Source organism: Arvicola amphibius, chromosome 8, assembly GCF_903992535.2.
Source record: "Arvicola amphibius chromosome 8, mArvAmp1.2, whole genome shotgun sequence".
Lineage (NCBI taxonomy): Eukaryota > Metazoa > Chordata > Mammalia > Rodentia > Cricetidae > Arvicola > Arvicola amphibius.
The window spans coordinates 23,143,848-23,162,972 of record NC_052054.1 but is presented as its reverse complement, the minus strand read 5'-3'; the positions used below and the strand labels follow the sequence as shown (position 1 = coordinate 23,162,972).

The 19,125-nt window shown below is 40.5% G+C and overlaps 1 protein-coding gene across 5 annotated transcripts in view; it reads right to left on the bottom strand.

Moving 5' to 3' along the window:
• Positions 1–3,396: 3,396 nt before the first annotated feature.
• The window catches only part of Hivep2 (HIVEP zinc finger 2), a 191,077-nt gene continuing 175,348 nt past the window's right edge, over positions 3,397–19,125 (bottom strand). For all 5 annotated transcript variants that reach the window (XM_038340008.1, XM_038340012.1, XM_038340011.1 and 2 more), the window contains 5 exons: positions 18,354–18,508; positions 15,070–15,245; positions 11,742–11,843; positions 10,146–11,041; positions 3,397–5,862 (listed from right to left, as the gene is read on the bottom strand). In XM_038340008.1, coding sequence (XP_038195936.1) covers positions 5,038–5,862; positions 10,146–11,041; positions 11,742–11,843; positions 15,070–15,245; positions 18,354–18,508 — 2,154 coding nt within the window. In that variant the 3' untranslated portion in view covers positions 3,397–5,037. The remainder of the gene's footprint in view (positions 5,863–10,145; positions 11,042–11,741; positions 11,844–15,069; positions 15,246–18,353; positions 18,509–19,125) is intronic.

Below are 19,125 nucleotides of genomic sequence, written 5' to 3'. Positions count from 1 at the left end.
TACAAAGCCTTGCAATGCCATCGTTGCCATCTCTTGTCCCCACACCACGTTGTCTGCTTAGCAGTATAGCACAGAGCACAGGGTCACTAAATACGTTTGAATAGAGGACTGAAATCATGAAAGGGAAACTTCCTTTTTTTGGAACTTGTTTTCAGATACAAGTCAACATCAAAGGCATAAGTTACACAATGAATGATTCTGGAATCAGGTCAAGCTGGGTTTGAAATTCAGCCCGTCATCTTATACAACACGTGTTTCTTTTTTTTTTTCTAGTACTTTAGTGGTCAGGGAGATACTAACTATGATGATACTTGGTACGGACCATCAGAAGTAAATAACAGATGTCATCCCTAAAACAGTAGATACCTTTCTTGCGTAGAACACAGAAAAACCATCATCTCTGCTTTCATAGAACTGTCCAGGTATGCATCTGCCTAGGCTCAGATTTATAGAGATATAAGGGAACTTTACTGGAGAATGGAGATCAAAGCTTTCTCTAGCCCTTGTTAACCTAAGAGGTTACTGCATGTAATCGGGGAGTGAGAAAATGATGATGGTGAATATAACCCAATGGAGCTTCTGAGTACTGAGTGATAGGAATACCAAGTCCTTCCAAAAGTCCCCACCACACTTCTTTAGGCACTTGGGTAAGATCATTCCCAGGGTAAGACATTCAGAGGGGCAGACTTAGAAACTATACACTGTCCTAAAAGCAGATGGTCCCAGCCTTTTCCCCTTAGAGGGGCATGCACATTTACACTGAGGTAGACTGAGAGAGCCCACATAAGTCTAAAGAACATGATGTTGTATTTTCCATTGTAACATCAGCAAGTTACAATGGAACTATAATCGATCTCTTCCTAAGAGCATACTCTGGCTATAGCAGGATTCCCAAGGACCTAAACTCAACTGAATGAGGAGCCATCAGTAGGACTGAATAACACAAATCCCTAACTAGACACTTAGTGGTGGGTATCAGCCACGTGGTCCATGATAGATATTAATTTTGTTTTCTGCAGCCCATCATGATTTCCCTAGCAACAAGAACAGAGTTGGCATGTGACAAGTGCTGTTTTTGCCAAGTGAATGAAGACACCTAGAGATGCGTGTCACAGCATTTAACAAGAGTGACATGTAGCTTCCACAGATTGATGTCCAATTCAGGAGCCACTAGCCACATGTGGCTGCTGAAGTTTAAAGCTAAATATATTTGGAAACAAATCAACATTTTAATTTCTCAGTTGTACACACACTTCAAGTGCTCAACATCCATGAGTAGCCATGGGTAGTTTTGTGGTTAGAAAGTGCAAATATGGACTGATCTCATCACTATTGAAAATTTTATTGGTCAGTAAAGCTTTACAAATTAGTTATCCAGGGCTAGACGATGGCTTAATATGTAAAGGTGCTTAATAGATAAAGTCATGGGACCTCAGCTTGACCCCCAGAACTTACATAAGTGCTCAGAGTTGGAAGGCTGCAACTTGAGCCTTACTTCATCAACGAACGTTCTGTTTCTATCTTCACTGCTCTATAGGTTTTAAAAAGATGGTTGGGTTAATAATTTATGATATTTTTATTATAAAGCTTTTACAATGCTCCTAAGTAAACAGTTATTAAATCATTATACAGTGTTGCCTTTCTACTTAAAATTATGTATATATGGGTATTAAATATATACAAATGTATATACATATATAGTCATATGTATTATTCATATATGTGTGTGTTTGTACATACATGAGGACAAATGTTTGAGCAAATGCTTGTAGAGACCAGACATAAACATTGATTCTCATTCCTCAAGTGCTGTCCATCTTTTTTTTGAGAGTCCCTCATTTGGCTGATAGCTCATCAAGCAGACTATGTTGGCTATCTTATGAGTCCCAGGTTCCTTCTTTCTCCTGCTCCCCAGCACCATGATTATCAACATGTACAATCACACCCAGCTTTTTTTCTTAATTAAAATTTAAGGTTTTGACCATTTCATACATAAGCACTGTACTTATATTTAGCACTGTACTTATTATTTACTTCCTTTCCTCCCTTGCTTCATGACCTTTTCTATAATTTTACATATACATGTATAGTATGTAATATGTATCACACACACACACACACACACACACACACACACACAATCACTCACATGGCTACTTTCTTGCTCCAGTCTCTCTTCCTTGGCTTTCCAGACACAAAGCATGAACTAGAAAACAAGACTATGTTCTGTTTTGCGATCCGGCTCTGAACCACTCAGCCAGATCCCCATGGAACTAACTTCACTTTGCTTACTTTTTATGCACATACAGTTTCGCCCATCCTGGATCACACCACCTGTGCTTTCCCACTACACCATTCTCCTAGTGTGCTCCCTATCAGAATACAGACTATAGAGAGACCATCACAGCCTGAAACACAGCCTAAAAATAGTATGTTGACAAACTCACCTGCAATGGAGTACCATTTTGTGTGCTGTGATGGTCTCTCTCTTCTTACTTGCAAAACTACGGTCCTGATTACAAATCCTGGCTACTACAAGCCACATCTAGTGTAGTTTTTAATATTAACCTTTGCTCACATATAAATCTCTATGCTTACGTGAACTTCTGGGCAGCAAACGCATCCATCCTAGATGCCCATGATCTTCTCAGCTCATAGTAGGTACTCAAGCAGGGTTTAGCAATGAAAAGTGAACAAAAAAAACCAAAGGCCCAGACTCTCCCACCCATCCCCCCCTCTCTCACACACACAAGATGTCAAAGGAGTAAGACAAAATTCTCTATACATAGTCATAATGTGTTGGAATTTCTTAAGCTGGTTGGTTCTGCTGACCTTCAATTCACCTTTGTAAAACAGAAAAGACAGTCTGACTCATAAAACAAAACAGGTAAGTGATAAACCCACCAATTTGAGATTTTATGATAAAAACACTAAACCACTAAGAGCTTTTGACCTTTTATGGTCATTTTTATTACTTTTGTTACTAAAAAGATTCTTTTCTTTAAAATCCCCATGATTTGTAGATATGTTATGGTATATCTCTGATGGTTTTGACTTTAGACACAGTAGCAAAAGATTTTTCTAGTGGAATTTCATTTGCATATGTCTGAGACTACTCAGACACTGTGCCTGTTTCCCAGGCTCAAGCTTTGGTTTGGATGATATCATTTCTAGGACCACACTCTAGAAACTGCCTGCCATCTCTGTGATTCAGATGGCCCACTGAATCTAATAGTTGTCTTGTCTCTTGTTAAAGACTATCTGCAGTTGGCATGCCTCAGGATGGAAAGAACATAGTAACTGAAATCACTTATAGGTTAATAATCAAAATCCTCCAGGAAACAAAACCAAAAATGAAATGTAAAATATACACATACACAAGAACTAGACACCTCAAGCATGTAATTGTATATTTATTTCTCTTTTTAAAGAACACTCCTTAATGTAATTCAATATACAAACTTGGTTTCACAGAATTATAATCCACGATATAGCACAAAGATAACCCAGATTGTGTGTGCGCATGCACATACATGTGCGTGTGTGTGCACATGTTGCTGTACCCCTCTCTCTACTCCACTCTTCCAGACCTGCAAAGGCTCTTCCCACCTTCAACACTGATCAAAAGCCGTTCTGAAGGTTATATACAAAAAAACTTCCTCCTCCCAAGAGTTGCTTTCTCTTGAAGGCTTCTCTTCTTCATTCCCCCTGAGACAGCCAGGAGTGACACTCTTCCCCTGTACAAAGGGCAAAGTGGCATCCCCTAATGCTGATGTTAACCCTGTAACCATATGGACAGGCTGATGGGAAGAGCTGGGGAGCAGGTCTCCATCCCCTTTCCCCGCTTCCACACCCAACCCTCAAGTCCAAGTGCAATCCCTCCGTGCAGCCTTAGTTCCAGTCACTATCCTGTGCAGCAAGAACCAAGATTTTTAAGCCCAGGTCTTTTCCATGGGCAGCGCACAGCACTGCCTACCAAGCCACCGGGCCGGCCGATAACCAAGCTTTACACAGTCCCATGTGCTTTGTCATTTGAATTTTTAAAGACACCCTAGCATAGGTCTGTGGCAACCTAGTGTCCAACTGAGTTACACAAAACTGTACCAGTGATGCACTTGTACATATTTACATGGGGCGGAATGTTTTTTCCCATATTTTTAGATGAGTATATAGATCAACATGTTCACATAAGACCAAATACTTTTAATATTATTTATAACTGATTTATAAAGCTTTGAAAAAACTCACAATAGCACATTGTTTACTTTAATGCTTTACGGTACTATCCATTTAAAATCACAATCAGCACTTAAGTTATTGTCAATCCAGCAAACGAGACAAAAAGAATTTACAAGTTAAGAACCAACTGATACATCCTTTATCTTTTTTTGTAACTAATGCATAAGTGCAGAATAAGATATTCTAGCTTAAATATCTTGCTTACAATGGACGTTTCTGTTCTAGTTACGCAACAGTAAATCCATGCTTCACATAGAAAAGCAATCCACAACATTAAGAAAAAAATGTACAATTTATGAAACAAAATAAATATTAGTATTACAGAATCAGAGCTGTACATAAAAGCTGTTCAGTTTTTATCATATAAAAATATGTTTTAGTGCAACCTCACATATATATTGATGCTGTTTTGCTTTACACCATTTAGATCCAAGTGTCCAAAAGAGGAAAGAAATTACATTTATTACAAAGCAGATACACAAATTCTAAAATATGTACAAATTACTGCTAAAAAATGCTTATAAGAATATAAGCAAAGTAAAGAAAAGGCACAAACATCTGTACAATCTTAAAAGTACCAGACCCAATAGGTTAATTTCAAATTTTGTTTTGGTCAGGCTCAAGATGACTTGTTAATTTACCTAACTGTCTTCAAAGTAACAAAAGTATTTATAATAGCCAACTACTGTAACTTAGGACAGGCATGCTATCAACTCGGTTACCTCTATTCCTAGAAAAACAAACAAAAAAGTGTGTGGGGGGGGAGATGTGGAAATGAATGTGTCCATGCATCTCAGATCAATGTAGCTGATTCTTGTCTGACGAAGGTTCATTGCCTTCCTCTGTGCTTAAAGACAATTCCTTGCTGCTGTGGAAGTCTGCCTTCTTCTCATCCACACCGCTCTTGCTGTAAAATGTGGAGTGGGCTATTGCAGTCTGTGATGTACCCAAACTGTCCTTTTCACCATTGTGTAAGTCAGGGTGGGCGGCTGAGGTACAAGGCTGACCTGGCTCAGGCCCGCTAAAGTGTCTAATGCTGACGTGTGCACTTTCCAAGGGTTTCTGGTGGGGCTCCTGCACCCACGTGGGCTGGTCGGCCCCAAGCAGAGCTGCCTCTTCTGTGGCAATCCGGAGTGAGGCGATGGCTTTTGTGCAAGTCTGTATGTTTTCTTCCTGTTCCCTCTCTGTGGCATTTAGGCTGTCTTCTGAAGTGCTCTGTTTCATCAATAGCCGCGGGGAGGAGGGTGAACTAGGTAGACCAGATGACTGTAAAACTTGAGGGGTTTGTTTCTCATGCCGCCTGGAAAGGGTGTAGGGATCCTTAGTGAAGGCCTCCCCTGGTGCTCCTTTCTTCTCCTCAGAGCCCTCCATGGGCAGAGGCAATGTGGGTGGAGGATGTAAACCGGAGAGGGCAGGTGGCATGGAGTGAACCATCTGGATCCCACCAACTGGCACCATGGGGATAGGAGCTCGCACTTGCTGCTGAGAGTGGAGTGGAAGATGACTGAAGACAGAGTCAGTCGGACCCTCAGGGGAAAGGCTGGAGCCGCCATGTTCATAAGCACCTTCTTGGTCTCCATGGAGACTGAAGTAAGGAACCTGAGGTAATCCTCTTCTTAGATTCTACACAGGAAAACAGAGCACAGAGTCTGTTCAGATCCGACCACTTTCCATTCTTCTGCTACGCTTCCTCCCTCTCTCCCTTTCTTGCCACCCCCAGTCCTCCCTCTGGATGCCCAGCACCTAGGAAGAATTTCTCAAAACTGAATAGTTTTCTCGGCTGTCGTTTTCCAGTTCTGTAATGAAGGTGCGGGCCTGTGGACAGTGGCTTTTGTTTCTAAACAGCAGGGTGCTAAGGTAGCCAGTGAATTTCCCACAAGGTACAAAGTCGCACACTGGCTATTTTCTTCATAAGAGCAATTGAAAAGGATGGATTCACCAGGAAAACAACTAACAAACAATGCAAGAAAAAAAAATCAAATCAAACCAAACAATAAACAAATCGCAAATGCTGATGGGATCGAAACTAAAAGGAGATAGCATTATCAACTACTCATGTATTAGGCTGAGCGGAAAGATATTCCTGAGATGAGGTAGAAGTGACAAGTTGGCAAGAGGCTTGTAGGAAACCCTTTTTCCCATAAAGGATGGCTGGGCGGTTATGAGAAACCTCAAACCAGTTTCTGTCCTGTGCAATGTCTTGGGCTACAGGAGCACATCCCTCCTCAGGAGAGGCCACTTTGTGGTGAGCATCTATCTGGCTGAAGATATCCCTGCTGTGGAGAAGTCTTACTGTGCAAAGCACTGATCTACAAGAATGCACACCTACTAAGAAGAGACCTGATAAAGAATGCAGGTTTCTTCAAGTCCTTGTTCACAGCCAAATCTTCTAGAAATGACTGTGTTGAGAAGGAAGCAAGTAGTTGCTAACCATCACATGTGTTTAATAGTTAATCATTTATATTCAATTTTATAGCTGGAAATCAAAGATGATTATGCCTTAATTCCTCTGTTGATATTACTTATAACATAAATGTTTTCTTGAAAATTAAGCAAAAGTATTAAGAAACTGGAGCCAGATTTCACGGTTTTAGTCCTGAAATGAAGGTTTAATTTGCTATACTTGTTTTTGTAGCAGATCATAATTCAGATTGCTGGATTATTGTGCTCTAGTAAATATATCAGATTCTCAATTGCTATGATTCATTAATAATGTACTCCACTGTTGGCTTATATGAGAACTCAATATAGATTAAAAATTTGTCAGGTACAGTGGTAATCTAGGAAAGCAATCTTAAAATCTGTTGTACTTCATCTCAAGGATGCCTCCGCTCTCAGATTCAAGGACTGACTCCTACCATTAAAGATTCACCCAGTTCTATTTAGATTTGAGCCTGGCTCAGGAACTATAAATTATGCATATGCCTGCTACTGTGTGCCATGCTTGGAATTTGTTGTGCTCTGGGCTACATCTTATCCAAGCTACAGACAAATGGTTTTTTTTTTCTATAACACAGATGAAATGGTTCAGTCACCAGCCTTGAGATCACCAGAACCTCAAAAGCTAGGATGGGGGGACATTTCAGGACTCAAGAAGACTCCCCTAAATGCTGTATAGGGTGTGTTTCCATTCTCCTGTTATGTTTCCATTTGTTCTTTGTGCCATCCACTGCATATACCTCATGAGAGTGCAGATCTTATCAGCTGGCTGAGGAAGGGGTCAGCAGAAGACACTAGGAGAGATGTGCCATTACACAGATCCCCTTGAGATTCCCGACTCTGGGCTGATAGCAGAGTGATGAATTAGCTTCTAAAACTAGAAGACATTCTGTGTGTCCTAAATCCAATAAAATCTGGGCTCTCAATAGACACTTCAGATTCAGACTGTCACTGATCAGAAGTGAAGTGATAACCATAGAACTGGATGACTAAAACGCACAAGCTTTTAAAATTCTATTATCTAACTGAAGATGTGAGGGGGGAATCTTAGTGCTGCATTCTGCCTTCCCTAAATCTGCTCTCTGACCCTAAGTTCAGACTAAATTAATTATTTCTTGTATCAGAGTGGGCATCAGAGTCTTCTCATACCAGTCACTGTACCAGTCATTGAGCCTGGCATCAATGTTTGCACAATGACAGCAGAATTCTAGAAAAGGGACTACGGTTAGTCATATTCCAGTTTGATGTTGTCATACATTATTAGAAGCCTTCGCCTGATAAAGCAGTCAGAAGAAATACCCGTCAGAGCACAGCCAGGTCTATTTTGCTCTGACCAGGAGCACCTTGTTCATACCTCACAGAAAGATGAAAGTTTCCCTGCTTATCCAAAAGGGATGAGTGCACATCAACAGAACTGGACTGGGTAGCAGGCCAAAGGCTGTGTGATGTGGGAGAGAGTCTTCTGTTTTAATAAAGAAACTGCCTTGGCCAGTCCTTAGGTGGGTGGAGTAGACAGAACAGGAAGAAGGAAGTGAGGTAGATGGCTCAGACAATTGTCCTGCCTCTACAGCCAGATGCAATGAAGCCAGCCACCAGGTCAGATGTGCTGAATCTTTTCCGGTAAGACACCATTCATGGTGTTACACAGATTATTTGATATGGGTTAGTCAAGATGTGAGTAAGAGGCTGAAAATAATGGGCCAGGCAGTGTTTAAAAGAATACAGTTTCCGTGTAATTATTTCGGGTGTAAAGCTAGCCGGTGGCCGCATGGCGGGACACAGCCCCGCCACTCCTTCTACAGCTGTGTCGGTGATGAAGTCTATGAGCTCTGTGAGATACCCAGCCATTTTAAAAAGAAACGACAAAATAAAATAAGCAAAACCCTGCACAAAAATTAGTACAAACTCAGTAACTGCTGAAACTAATTTTCTTCCAACTACTTTGTAGTCTCAATCAGAGGGTCAAAATTAGATGAATTCTTTTATTGCTTAATTCCTTTAATTAATTAGTTAATTAATTCCTTAATTCCTTTGCTCGAGTTTAACAGCATGTTAAATCAATGTCTCTGTTTTCCCGATGTTATTGCCTGAAAGAGTTCCACCACCTCATACAGGCCAGTTATGGTTCATTTGGCCAAATGCTGAATCAAAAGCTTCAGGGATGATGGGTCAGGACTGGTTTAGTACGCCCTGCCAGCATCACCCTGTCTCCATCAGAGGAAGCATTTGATGCTATCCCAGAGAGATTTCCTGCTTCCCATTCATGATGCAGTAACTTATGCTGCACAAGATACATAGATATGCAAAGATATGGTGTCTTTTCTTAACTTGCTAGTGTATTAGGTTGAAATCAGTAATGTCCATACTGCTGGGCATGGCTCTGCAGGATTGCAACATCGGGATAAAACTTTGTACCTGATTTACGATAAAGGGTGATGAGGATACAGGGAGGAAAGCTGGGAGCTTTCCTGAAGTTGGAGAACGACAGTGTGAGCTTACGATTCAAGACAGCAGTAGGTGATGAGAAGGAGGGAACGGGCCGCAAGGGCAGGGATAGACAGAGTTAGGAGTTGGCAGTGGCTTCTATGACTGAGAAAGACCATGCTATATCAGACAGAATCCAGAGCAAAGAGAATACAGACAGAAACAAAGATCCGGAAACTAAAAGGACTCTTAAAGCAAACAAACCCAGAAGCATGCCTCTGTGCTGCCTGTCTTTTGACAGCCTTCTCCAGATGAAAAGAGACACCAAGATCTCCTGGGCTTCTCTCAAAGGCGTGTTACTAAAACCCTGGTTTCAGGATGATCTATGACTGCCACTGCTGCCACCTTGGTTTATAGTAAAGGTGAAAGGCAGACGCCTCAGAATATTCTCGAAGTTCTCTGACTGCTCATTCTCTAGGCCTACATTTTCACTTAGGCATCTCTACCAGGTGAGAACAGCAACAAACACAGAAGCCTTTGTGCCTTTAACTCCTGAGCTGCCTATGTCGCACTGCCTTTTTCTCGGCCCTGACCATTTTCCAGTGAGCACTCATGTTGGGCAATGTAATGAATATATTTTTACCAAAGCATTTTGGAAGTCAAGGACGAGGACTGGATCAGAGTCCTCACCTGCTGAAGAGTGCCTATCACTAACACGGAAGTGTCCTCATGTTTGACTATGCAGGCATGCCATCCCCAGGGCTCATGCCTCGAATTAATTAAGCTTAGAAAGCATTCCAAAGGCTTCACCTGTTCCCAGCTGGAAGTTCACTCCTGATCTGATGCAATATTATACCTGGAATAATGCCACAGCCACGTCACCAACACAGTGTGTAATAAAAATATCTTCCTGCTATTTGTATTAATAGGTTCGCTCCTTCCCCCAAGAGACAACCACATTATAATATACGCCTTACTATTATGCTACAGTAAATACCAATGTTCTGCAGCTTTGGTGGGAAGAGAGCTCAGGTCATACTTACAGGAGGCCCCAATACAATTGGCTCTGTTTGCAGATACTGTCCCATGGATAATGACGGGTTATGATATAAAGCCCTTCTGGGAGATGGTGCTCTGATGGCCGTCATATATCTTTTCTCTCTTCTGGGAGAGAGGTCTCTTCTTGCTGTCATATCTTTTCCAGGAGACAATGGCCTCCTTGGGGACAAATGCCTTCTTGGCGAAGCATCCCCTTGAGACATCTCTCTCCTCAATGCCGCTTCCTTTCTTGGTGACAGATGCCTCATGGGTGACAAATCTCTTCTAGGTGATAAATGTCTTCTCGGTGACAAGTCTCCTTTGGGTATCAGATACCTCTTTGGCGAATTATCGCGACAGGGTGAAGAATCATATCCTGGAGAAGAATGGTGACTTGAGGGGGAGAAGTCCCTTGGGGAGGAGCTCGGCTCCGAAGACAACATGGCCTCTTCATCCATGCAACTCGGGATGTCTAACCTGTCTTTGTCTGGTTCAGAGTCCGTACTTTTGCTCTGGAACAGTCTCTGATATTCTGTCATCTGGGTATCTTCGCAAGAGTCACTGGGTGTCATGAGCTGAGTAACCTGAATGCTTGGCAGAGTAACCAAATAGCTGATCAATGAAGAATGTCCCAGAGAGTTATCTGGAGGAACTCCATGGGGTACAGCGCCAACATTGACAGGCAAAGAGGAGAACCTAGGCGGCTGAGGACTGGTGCTTCTTGATCTTGTTTTGGGTGTCAGATCTCCCTGGTCATCAAAGTCATCATCATCTTCATCATCGTCGTCGTTATCATCTCCGTCTTCGCCATCAGATTCCTCAGCATCTGAGAACTGGTGATCAGTTGAAATGCTAGACATGCTATGCTTCTCAGATGTTTTGTGCAAATCTTCCATATTTTCTGAAACAATCCAATAACAGTGATTAAAATCCCACATTCGAGGCTAGGAGCTGGCATCTGCCCCAGCACTCTTTCCCAAAGTTCTCCTTGGCCCCTTAGCCCTCTGAAACAATCACATCTGTGAACTACTCTTGGACACTTACTTGTCCCTGCCTCTTTGGTTTCATCCCTGAGAAGTCCAGAACAGGATCTCATGCTTTAGACTTCAGAGATGATGCATTGGGAAACTCTAAACAAATGGGCGTGGCTAATATTGCTGATAACAAAGGCATTGGCCATCTCAGCTGCTTCAGGTGCCAGTTTGATTTAAGAGGGATGCCTCAGAAGGTTTGCTGACCTTCAGATTCTCTACTGACTGAGGGTAACCATGGATATTTTTTCTACTAAGTAACCTCTAAATAGGAATACTAACACATTAATATGCTTTCAACTTCCTCCAAAAGCTCTATAGCATATAAATCATAACTGTATCCCCTCATACACACACAGCCCCTCGCATTTTTAGATACAACTATGTTCTTAGTAAGGTCTCCCCACCTCTAAAAAAGTGACACTTGAAATGTCTTTATTTCTCATTAGTAGTTTCGAAGCAATTCAGTGTGCCATTTCATTTCCTGCAGAGTATTTAAGAAAGTGACAGACAGTGTCACTGGGCTATAAAGCCCACCAAAGAGGCTAATCAAATCAGTAAGTCACACACCTGCTTCTTCAGTTTCTGTGTCCTCGACTGATGTCATTGAGACTCCCAGCTCCAGACATTTCTTCATGTGTGCTTTAGATTTCATGTGTTTCGTTAGGTTTCCTGGGAAACACAAAGAAGAAAACAAGATAATTAACTGGCTCTCAAACTGTGGTGATTGAAGCCAAATATGTGTGATGAATTATCTTGTGTATATACATTTTTCTATGCCATGAAACTTATCGAAAAGAGATTCAGGGGTCAGCTGAGATGTACAGAGCCTGTTATTTCATTCTGATGAAATTATCACATCATTTTCTGTTGTCATCTTGACAATGCAGTAGCCATGTACCAGGATGGATCTGATTTTCAAGTGCAGGCTCCTAGCAGCCTAGCTGGAAACAACCTGATAGAAGAATTTGTTCTCTACTAGAGCTATGCTTCCTATAAATAAATCAAGAAATTACAACTATTTTTTTATAAAAATTGCTCTTATATTATTATTAATTTGTTGCTTACATATCTAAGGATTCTAAGTATTAGTTTAATACCCCCAACAAAAAATATTTCTATACCTTTATTGCTCTTATCAAAGCATATTATCTACAAATTTTTAAGTAGCTCAAAAATTTGGGGGCTATAATAATTCTTAAAGGTATAAGTTAATTAAACTTTATTAAATTTCTGCAAATTCATGGAACTTGTCTGTTTCTTGTTGGGGAATTTTATTGTAAGGTATGTTACTTTTGTTCATGCTGTGGAACATTTCTTTAATGATGTAAAGATGTGTTGCTTTTGTTTATGCTGCATTTGTTTAACTCTGTGAAGCTGTGATTCTTTGCCTGTCTAAAACACCTGATGGTCAAATAAAGCACTTAATGTCCAATAGCAAGGCAGTACCAAGTATAGGCGGGGCTGGCAGTCAGAGTACAAACAGAAGGAGTAAGGAAGAGAAGGAGCAAGATGGAAGGAAAGGAGGACATCAGGGGTCAGCCACCCAGCCATGGATTGATAATAAAAGTAAGAAAGATAAAAGCCCACAGGGAAAAGGTAGATGAAATAATTTTTAAAAAGCTGGCAAGAAACAAGCCAAGGCTAGGCATTCATAAATAATAACAACAATCTGTTTGTGATTTTTTTGGGGGAACTGGGTGGTGCGCCCCCAGAGAACAAACAATGAGCCAAAAAGCACAAAGGGTAAACAACAACAGTTTCTGCTACGGTTTTTGTGTGGATGGTATGCATATGGGTATAGATGCTAATCATGGCAATATAATTTATAGTCAGTCCCCTGTATCCATGACTTCTTTATCTGTAGACTCACCCAAGATATTAAAAAAATGAAAAACACATTATCTGTATTGAACAAATTCGAACTTGTTTCTTGGGCATTCAATACACAATATGATTTTAAAAACTTGCGCAGCAATTACATTGTATAAGGTCCAAGAAACCAAGAAATTATTTAAAGTATACAGGAGAATGTGAACTATGTGCCAGTGATACAGGACCTGGTATGGGAGGGGGTAAGTATCTGTGGGAGGTCCTAGAATCAATCCATCATAAACACAGGGTAACTGTATTTCAATTTTAGTATGCTTCTTCATATATAGTACATATGAAGTATACATATTCCAGAGAGGAACTCAGCTGGGCTCTAGAGCCCCCCTTCCTCCCCATCTAAGTAGTTGGCAGTTAAAAATTAGAAGTGGAAACAGTCCCGTCTTGGCTTTGATTTGCAGAAGCCACGGGCACTTGAGGTAGTATACAAGAGCAAAGAGAAAAAGAGAGAGCTGGGAGCTCAACAGGGGCAAAGAGGAGAATTGGATCTTCACACTACACCTGCGCTCAGAAAACAGAACTCTGAAAAGCAGGTAGTTCAGCAGCACATGAGTCCTGCGGGGCTTCCCAGAATGTTTTGCTCACCCCCGGAATTCCAAGACCTCTAGCTGCACACTTCCAAAGGCTGACAAGGAAACTCCATTAATGATGCAATGTACACAATTTCCTGCCGATGATCCAGGCAACGGTTCAGAACCAAATTTAATCGGCTACCTAGAAATGGACTGTTTCATCATCCAGTTCCATGCACCTCTCCTGACAGTGAACCACATGCCCGGTGAAGACATAACCTGTGTAATGGCTGGTGGGTTTGCAGTGTGTCCTAAAAATGCACCCTTTCAATTTTCTTTCCTCTCAGAAACTTCTCAGTAATCTGGACCACACTAAGGGAAGGGGGTATTTAAAGAATGGCATGCTTATTTATTTTGAAATACAAGTGAATATGCTCCCTCTCTCTTCTTGAACTTCAGGAGAGGCATTATGGACACATAAATACTCCCCTAATAAACGTCCAATATTTGAAGACACTAAACATTTAAACTTCCATCAAGAAAGCACACTTTAAGATTGCGGCTACAACTGAAAAAGGTATACATCTCCCTACCGGATTATCATAATTCCTATCTGCTTTTAACCGTTGACATCAGAGCAGGTTACTTGATTTAAAATTTAAAGTTAAGACTCTGGAAATGAAGTGGGGTTAATGAGGGGCTGTCTACAAGCTACCTTAGACAGACCTGACAACTGAGTGTGAAGAGTTTCATCATATCACAGAATAATAGAAATGTAAGAGCAGCAACCAAGAGCGAAACATCTCTGCATAAATCAGCCTACTGAAACAGATATTTGGAAATGATAAAATGTTATTTCAGGGCAGGTCCGAGACTAACTGTTGAGGTCTAAGAGTCAGCCTTGCCTCCATGTCGATGAATACACAGCAGAAGCTATCAAATCTCTATACATAATTAATGCAGCTATGGATGGAGGGGGCCCACCGGGGAGTCGGTAGGGCGTTACATTATTTATACTCTTGAAACTGACGATGGCACATATTTTCTTCCCCGTTGCTTTCCTTGCTTAGCCACTGCCTCTCATGTACTGTCTCCCTGCAGAATTTCAATATTGGTGCAAATATTATCTAGCCCACATAAATTTCCCACATGAAGTAATGGCTATCCAGGCACTTCTAAGCCACTTCCTTCAGAGACAACCTGCCTGGCCCTATGTCTGTAGCTCTTAATTAGTCATAAAAGGAGCCTTCCAGTCTCACATACATCCTTTGATCCTGGGCAGAAAGGAGGAAATAGATCTCAGGGGGTCATATTTTTCACAAACAAAATACTCTTTTCTGTTGGTGAAAGTGAATTAGAAAATAGTATTCAGAATCCTAAAGTAGCTAGAAGTTATCCTGAAACGTGCCCCCATCCCCCGCAAAACAACAACAACAACAACAACAAATACAAAACGAAAGCAAAAAAACCAATGGCGGCAAAAATCAGGCTTTTACCTTTCGTCTTGAAAGCGAAATTACATAACTTGCATACATAAGGCCGGACATCAGTATGAGTGCGTATGTGTTTTTTGAGCATGCTTGGCTTCTTACAGCGGATCCCACACTCTTCACAAATGTACTTTCCACGTCCACGTCCTCTGACATACACATAATCTTCGTTTGATTTGTACCTATTTGAAGAAGAGGCAATCTCCTATGATTTTAAATACTCTTAGCATGTGATACATCAAGCCAAAAGCTAATCATTGCCTGACTTCAATTTTTATAAGGGTCTTTTCCTTCTTGACTTCTATGAACCCTGGGAAGTTTATACAGCAAATACTTGAGACGATTATGTAACAGATTCATCACTGTAAACAAAATGTCCCTCCATATGGAATTACACATTTACAGATGTAGTACACAGATGTTCCAATAGGTTTACATAAGCCTAAAGAGATACAGACCTCGACCTGTATCTGCATTAGTATTGCCTCCAATCAGGGAACCTTGCTAAAAGCATAGCAACATATTAGAATAATCATGCTTCATGCATAATCTGCTAACATGACATCATCTACAATATACGTGTGCAAGCACTCCTCTACACTTGCTAAAATAAGCACAAGCGAGAATAGACTTCTTCCTTGCCAGCTTCCACTCGACTTTTGCAATCCTGGCACATGCGCGCCTCAGAAATTTCATCTTTACACAGGCTGAGCTCACTTCACCAACTGCTGTCTACAGGTTTGACCTGTCCTACCTAGGACCATGAATCTGTACTAACGTGGAGTCTGAATGCCGACTGGTTTCTTGAAGGCACGGTTGCATAATGAAAATGAGAGACTCTGGAATAAAATTTGTATTTGTTTCCTGAAGGACTTCACAGAGAGGTTTGAAGGGGTATCTGAGGTCATCCACTTCCGTGAAACTGAGTAGAGGAAGACTTAGATAGAAGAGAAGAAACCTACCCAATGGTCTGCACTCTCATTTTGCTTAGAGAACACCAGCACATGAGATATAAGTCAGTACCCCATAGGCTTCTACCGCACAATCAATGAGTAGTATGATCTCCTACACGGCAGCAAGACTAGAATTTTAGATCCCATATCATTCTGGGAAGAAAGCATTTCTAAGGGTGTTTTGGGTAGCTTCCAACAGTAGGCTAACATGCAAAATTCCTTGTTCACCTGTGTATTTCCTTACTGGTATTTAGATCTATAGCTGATTTTCCATTCTAAAAGGCTGGTGAGTATTCCCATCTTGCTCTAGCTAATACCCCAAACAGGTATGAAGACCAATTCAAATTTTCAGAAAGCTTTTCAAAAAGAAAAATATCCATCGACCTACTGGGAGGCCAACTCTTCTATGGATAATACTTCATCTTAGCATGCTTGACATTTTGGTCAGTACTAACCTCGGGGAAAAATGAAGGTCAACAATTTTGCAAGCCCTTTCTCTTTTTATAAAACTCTTAACTTTGGCTTGGTCTTCAAACCTGTTTTCTTTTCACATTTGAATTTTATAATAAATCAGAGTAAATCCTCAAGATACAGAAATACCCTTAATACCCTTTTCCGTTCAATTTCATCCTCTGTTGCTAAGGCAGTGACACTGCTTAAGGGGACACAGTGATTTTACAGAAAGCCAATATTCTTCAGGGAAGAGTACTCCAGGTTTATCTATAGCCTGTCATCATAGCTGATTAGAAACACATTTTATCCTCTAACGAGAACTTGTTTTCCGTTTCTTATGATTAACTCACTTCCAAAATGGAATAAAGTAAAATTCTACATAAATCTATATATGAGCTGAATGTGTCCAGATAGCTCTTTATAATAGTTCTGCAGACCCACAAATCTACCTGATACATAACGGATTTTGAAAAAAAGAGTAATTTAAAGAAATACTTATTCACCATATCTGTTAGGTAACCTGGATAATCTGGCAATGATTCTTCTGTGTTGCTGTTACCACTTTGTAATCAACAATACAAGAGGTGGGAACACACTGTTTGCAATGAAAGCCTGGGTACCAGAAATGGCTAGAGAACTGGTTCAGAGATTTAAAAGTGATTGGACAAGGGAAAAAAATAAAATGCATGTACAAGCTTTCTGAATCATCAAAACACAGCAATGAGAGATTCTCAAACATGCTTTGACTTATGTTCTCCTTTAGTGGAGACGGACTCCCAAAGCATATAGTAATCCTGATGGCTCCTGCAAGCTAGCGGTACATATGCAGTTCTCTGAAGAAGGCTGCTGCACAAAAGTACGGTAACTGATTCACAGAGACCATGCTGTCTCTCAGGAAAGATAAAATTTCCACGTTCTTCTCATTCGCATAATGAAATGAGGGATGTCAAAATTTACTGAGGCCAAGTTCATTGCCTACATGCAACTGTGGCAAAAAGACTCAATGAGTAAATGGGGCAAAAAAGCCAAGGGCAACTCAATTATAATAAAAACTCCAAATTGGTCAAACTACGAGAAAATTTCTGTAGTAAAAACTAACATTGTTATCCTTCACATACTATTGGAATGAAAGTATGTTCGTGAAACTATGTAATTTATTGATAGGTTGGTGAGATAAGACTAATGGCATGAACCCCAAAATGTAATTAATTTTTTTTTATCTAAAATCGTAGATCTAAACTTCTTCCATGGATTACATCAAATAATATATTTCTATTGAACCATAAAACTAGCTATTACATGTACATACTTTCTCTTGATATACACATAAGAAAACCACTGGGCCTTACTACTTGAGTTTTAGTGGCTCAGAATGTTAGAAAAGAGATTGTTATCTACCAATAGAAACAGGGAACAATGTGATAAGTTGACTTGAATCAAGAGCAAAAAAAGGAGATGGGGTGGGGTGTGAAGCTCTCAGTATCCCATGAAAGTCTGCAGTTCAAAGAAACGTTTTCTTAGGAATATAGAGAAGTATGCATGATTCACTAACATCATCACAGAATACAAATATGCCCACATAGTAATCCAAATGCCCTTAAAATATTAAATAATGAAGGAACTTAAGTGAGACAAAAGGCTGCCAACATAGATTTCATATAAAATTCGAGATGTGAAACTCCATGCATAGTGGAGCAATGCTCACTGAGGACAAGACCTAGAAGATAGATGTGGTTGCAATCTGTCACCAGCCAGAGTTTATACATTTGACTGAGAATGGAAACTTCCTTTGAGATTCTGCAAGCGTGCCCACTATTTACCACAGGCAAACCCTCAGGACCTTCCACACTAACAGGAAACATTTTACATTTGGGTTTTCCTTACCCCCCTTCAAAGATCTTAATTCGGATTGGCTCGGTTTGTTTGGATCCAAGATCTTTATCTCCGTGCATCTCTCCTTTCCCTCTTTCCTTTAAGACGTTTCCCACTAATTTCCTTTCTAGTTTGCTGCCAAACAAGAAGGGTGCATCCGGTTTCATCTGCAGGGTCAAAAGAGAATCATTTCACATGCTTTCTCCAGGATACACTGGTCCGTTCATCCCACACCCCTGTTAGCTCAGAAGTTAGTTTCAATTCCATAATGAGAGGCTGTGGACTGAATGAAGAAAACAAAAGGACACTGGGGGTAAAATCAGAGGGAAGACGGGTTTCCAGAGGGTGAATTCAATGTTTGTTTAAATGCAGGGGCACTGGCTGGTTCACACTTCCTCTGCCCGGTGTTGAGAGAGACTTCAAAGACACATTCTACATTTTTGAAATAGCAAGCCAAACAATCCATATTAAGACGTGATTTCAAAAATCACTGAAGGCAAAATAATCATGGACATGCATGAGAAACATATTTTTTAAATCTCTATTTTTCACATTATTAATTTGGTTTATTCTAAAGTTATTTATATTTAATTTTTTTTACGTGTAAGTACTAACTGTTTGGGAGCAAACCAAACCAGCCAATAACAATAACTAGGGGGAGCCATTTTTGAAAAGATATAGAGAATATAAATTTTAGCCAAATACACCACTGGATCATGGATGATGGCATTCTCTAATCTGAGCACTAACACCCTTCACACTTTTTTTCCCAATCTTTCCTCAG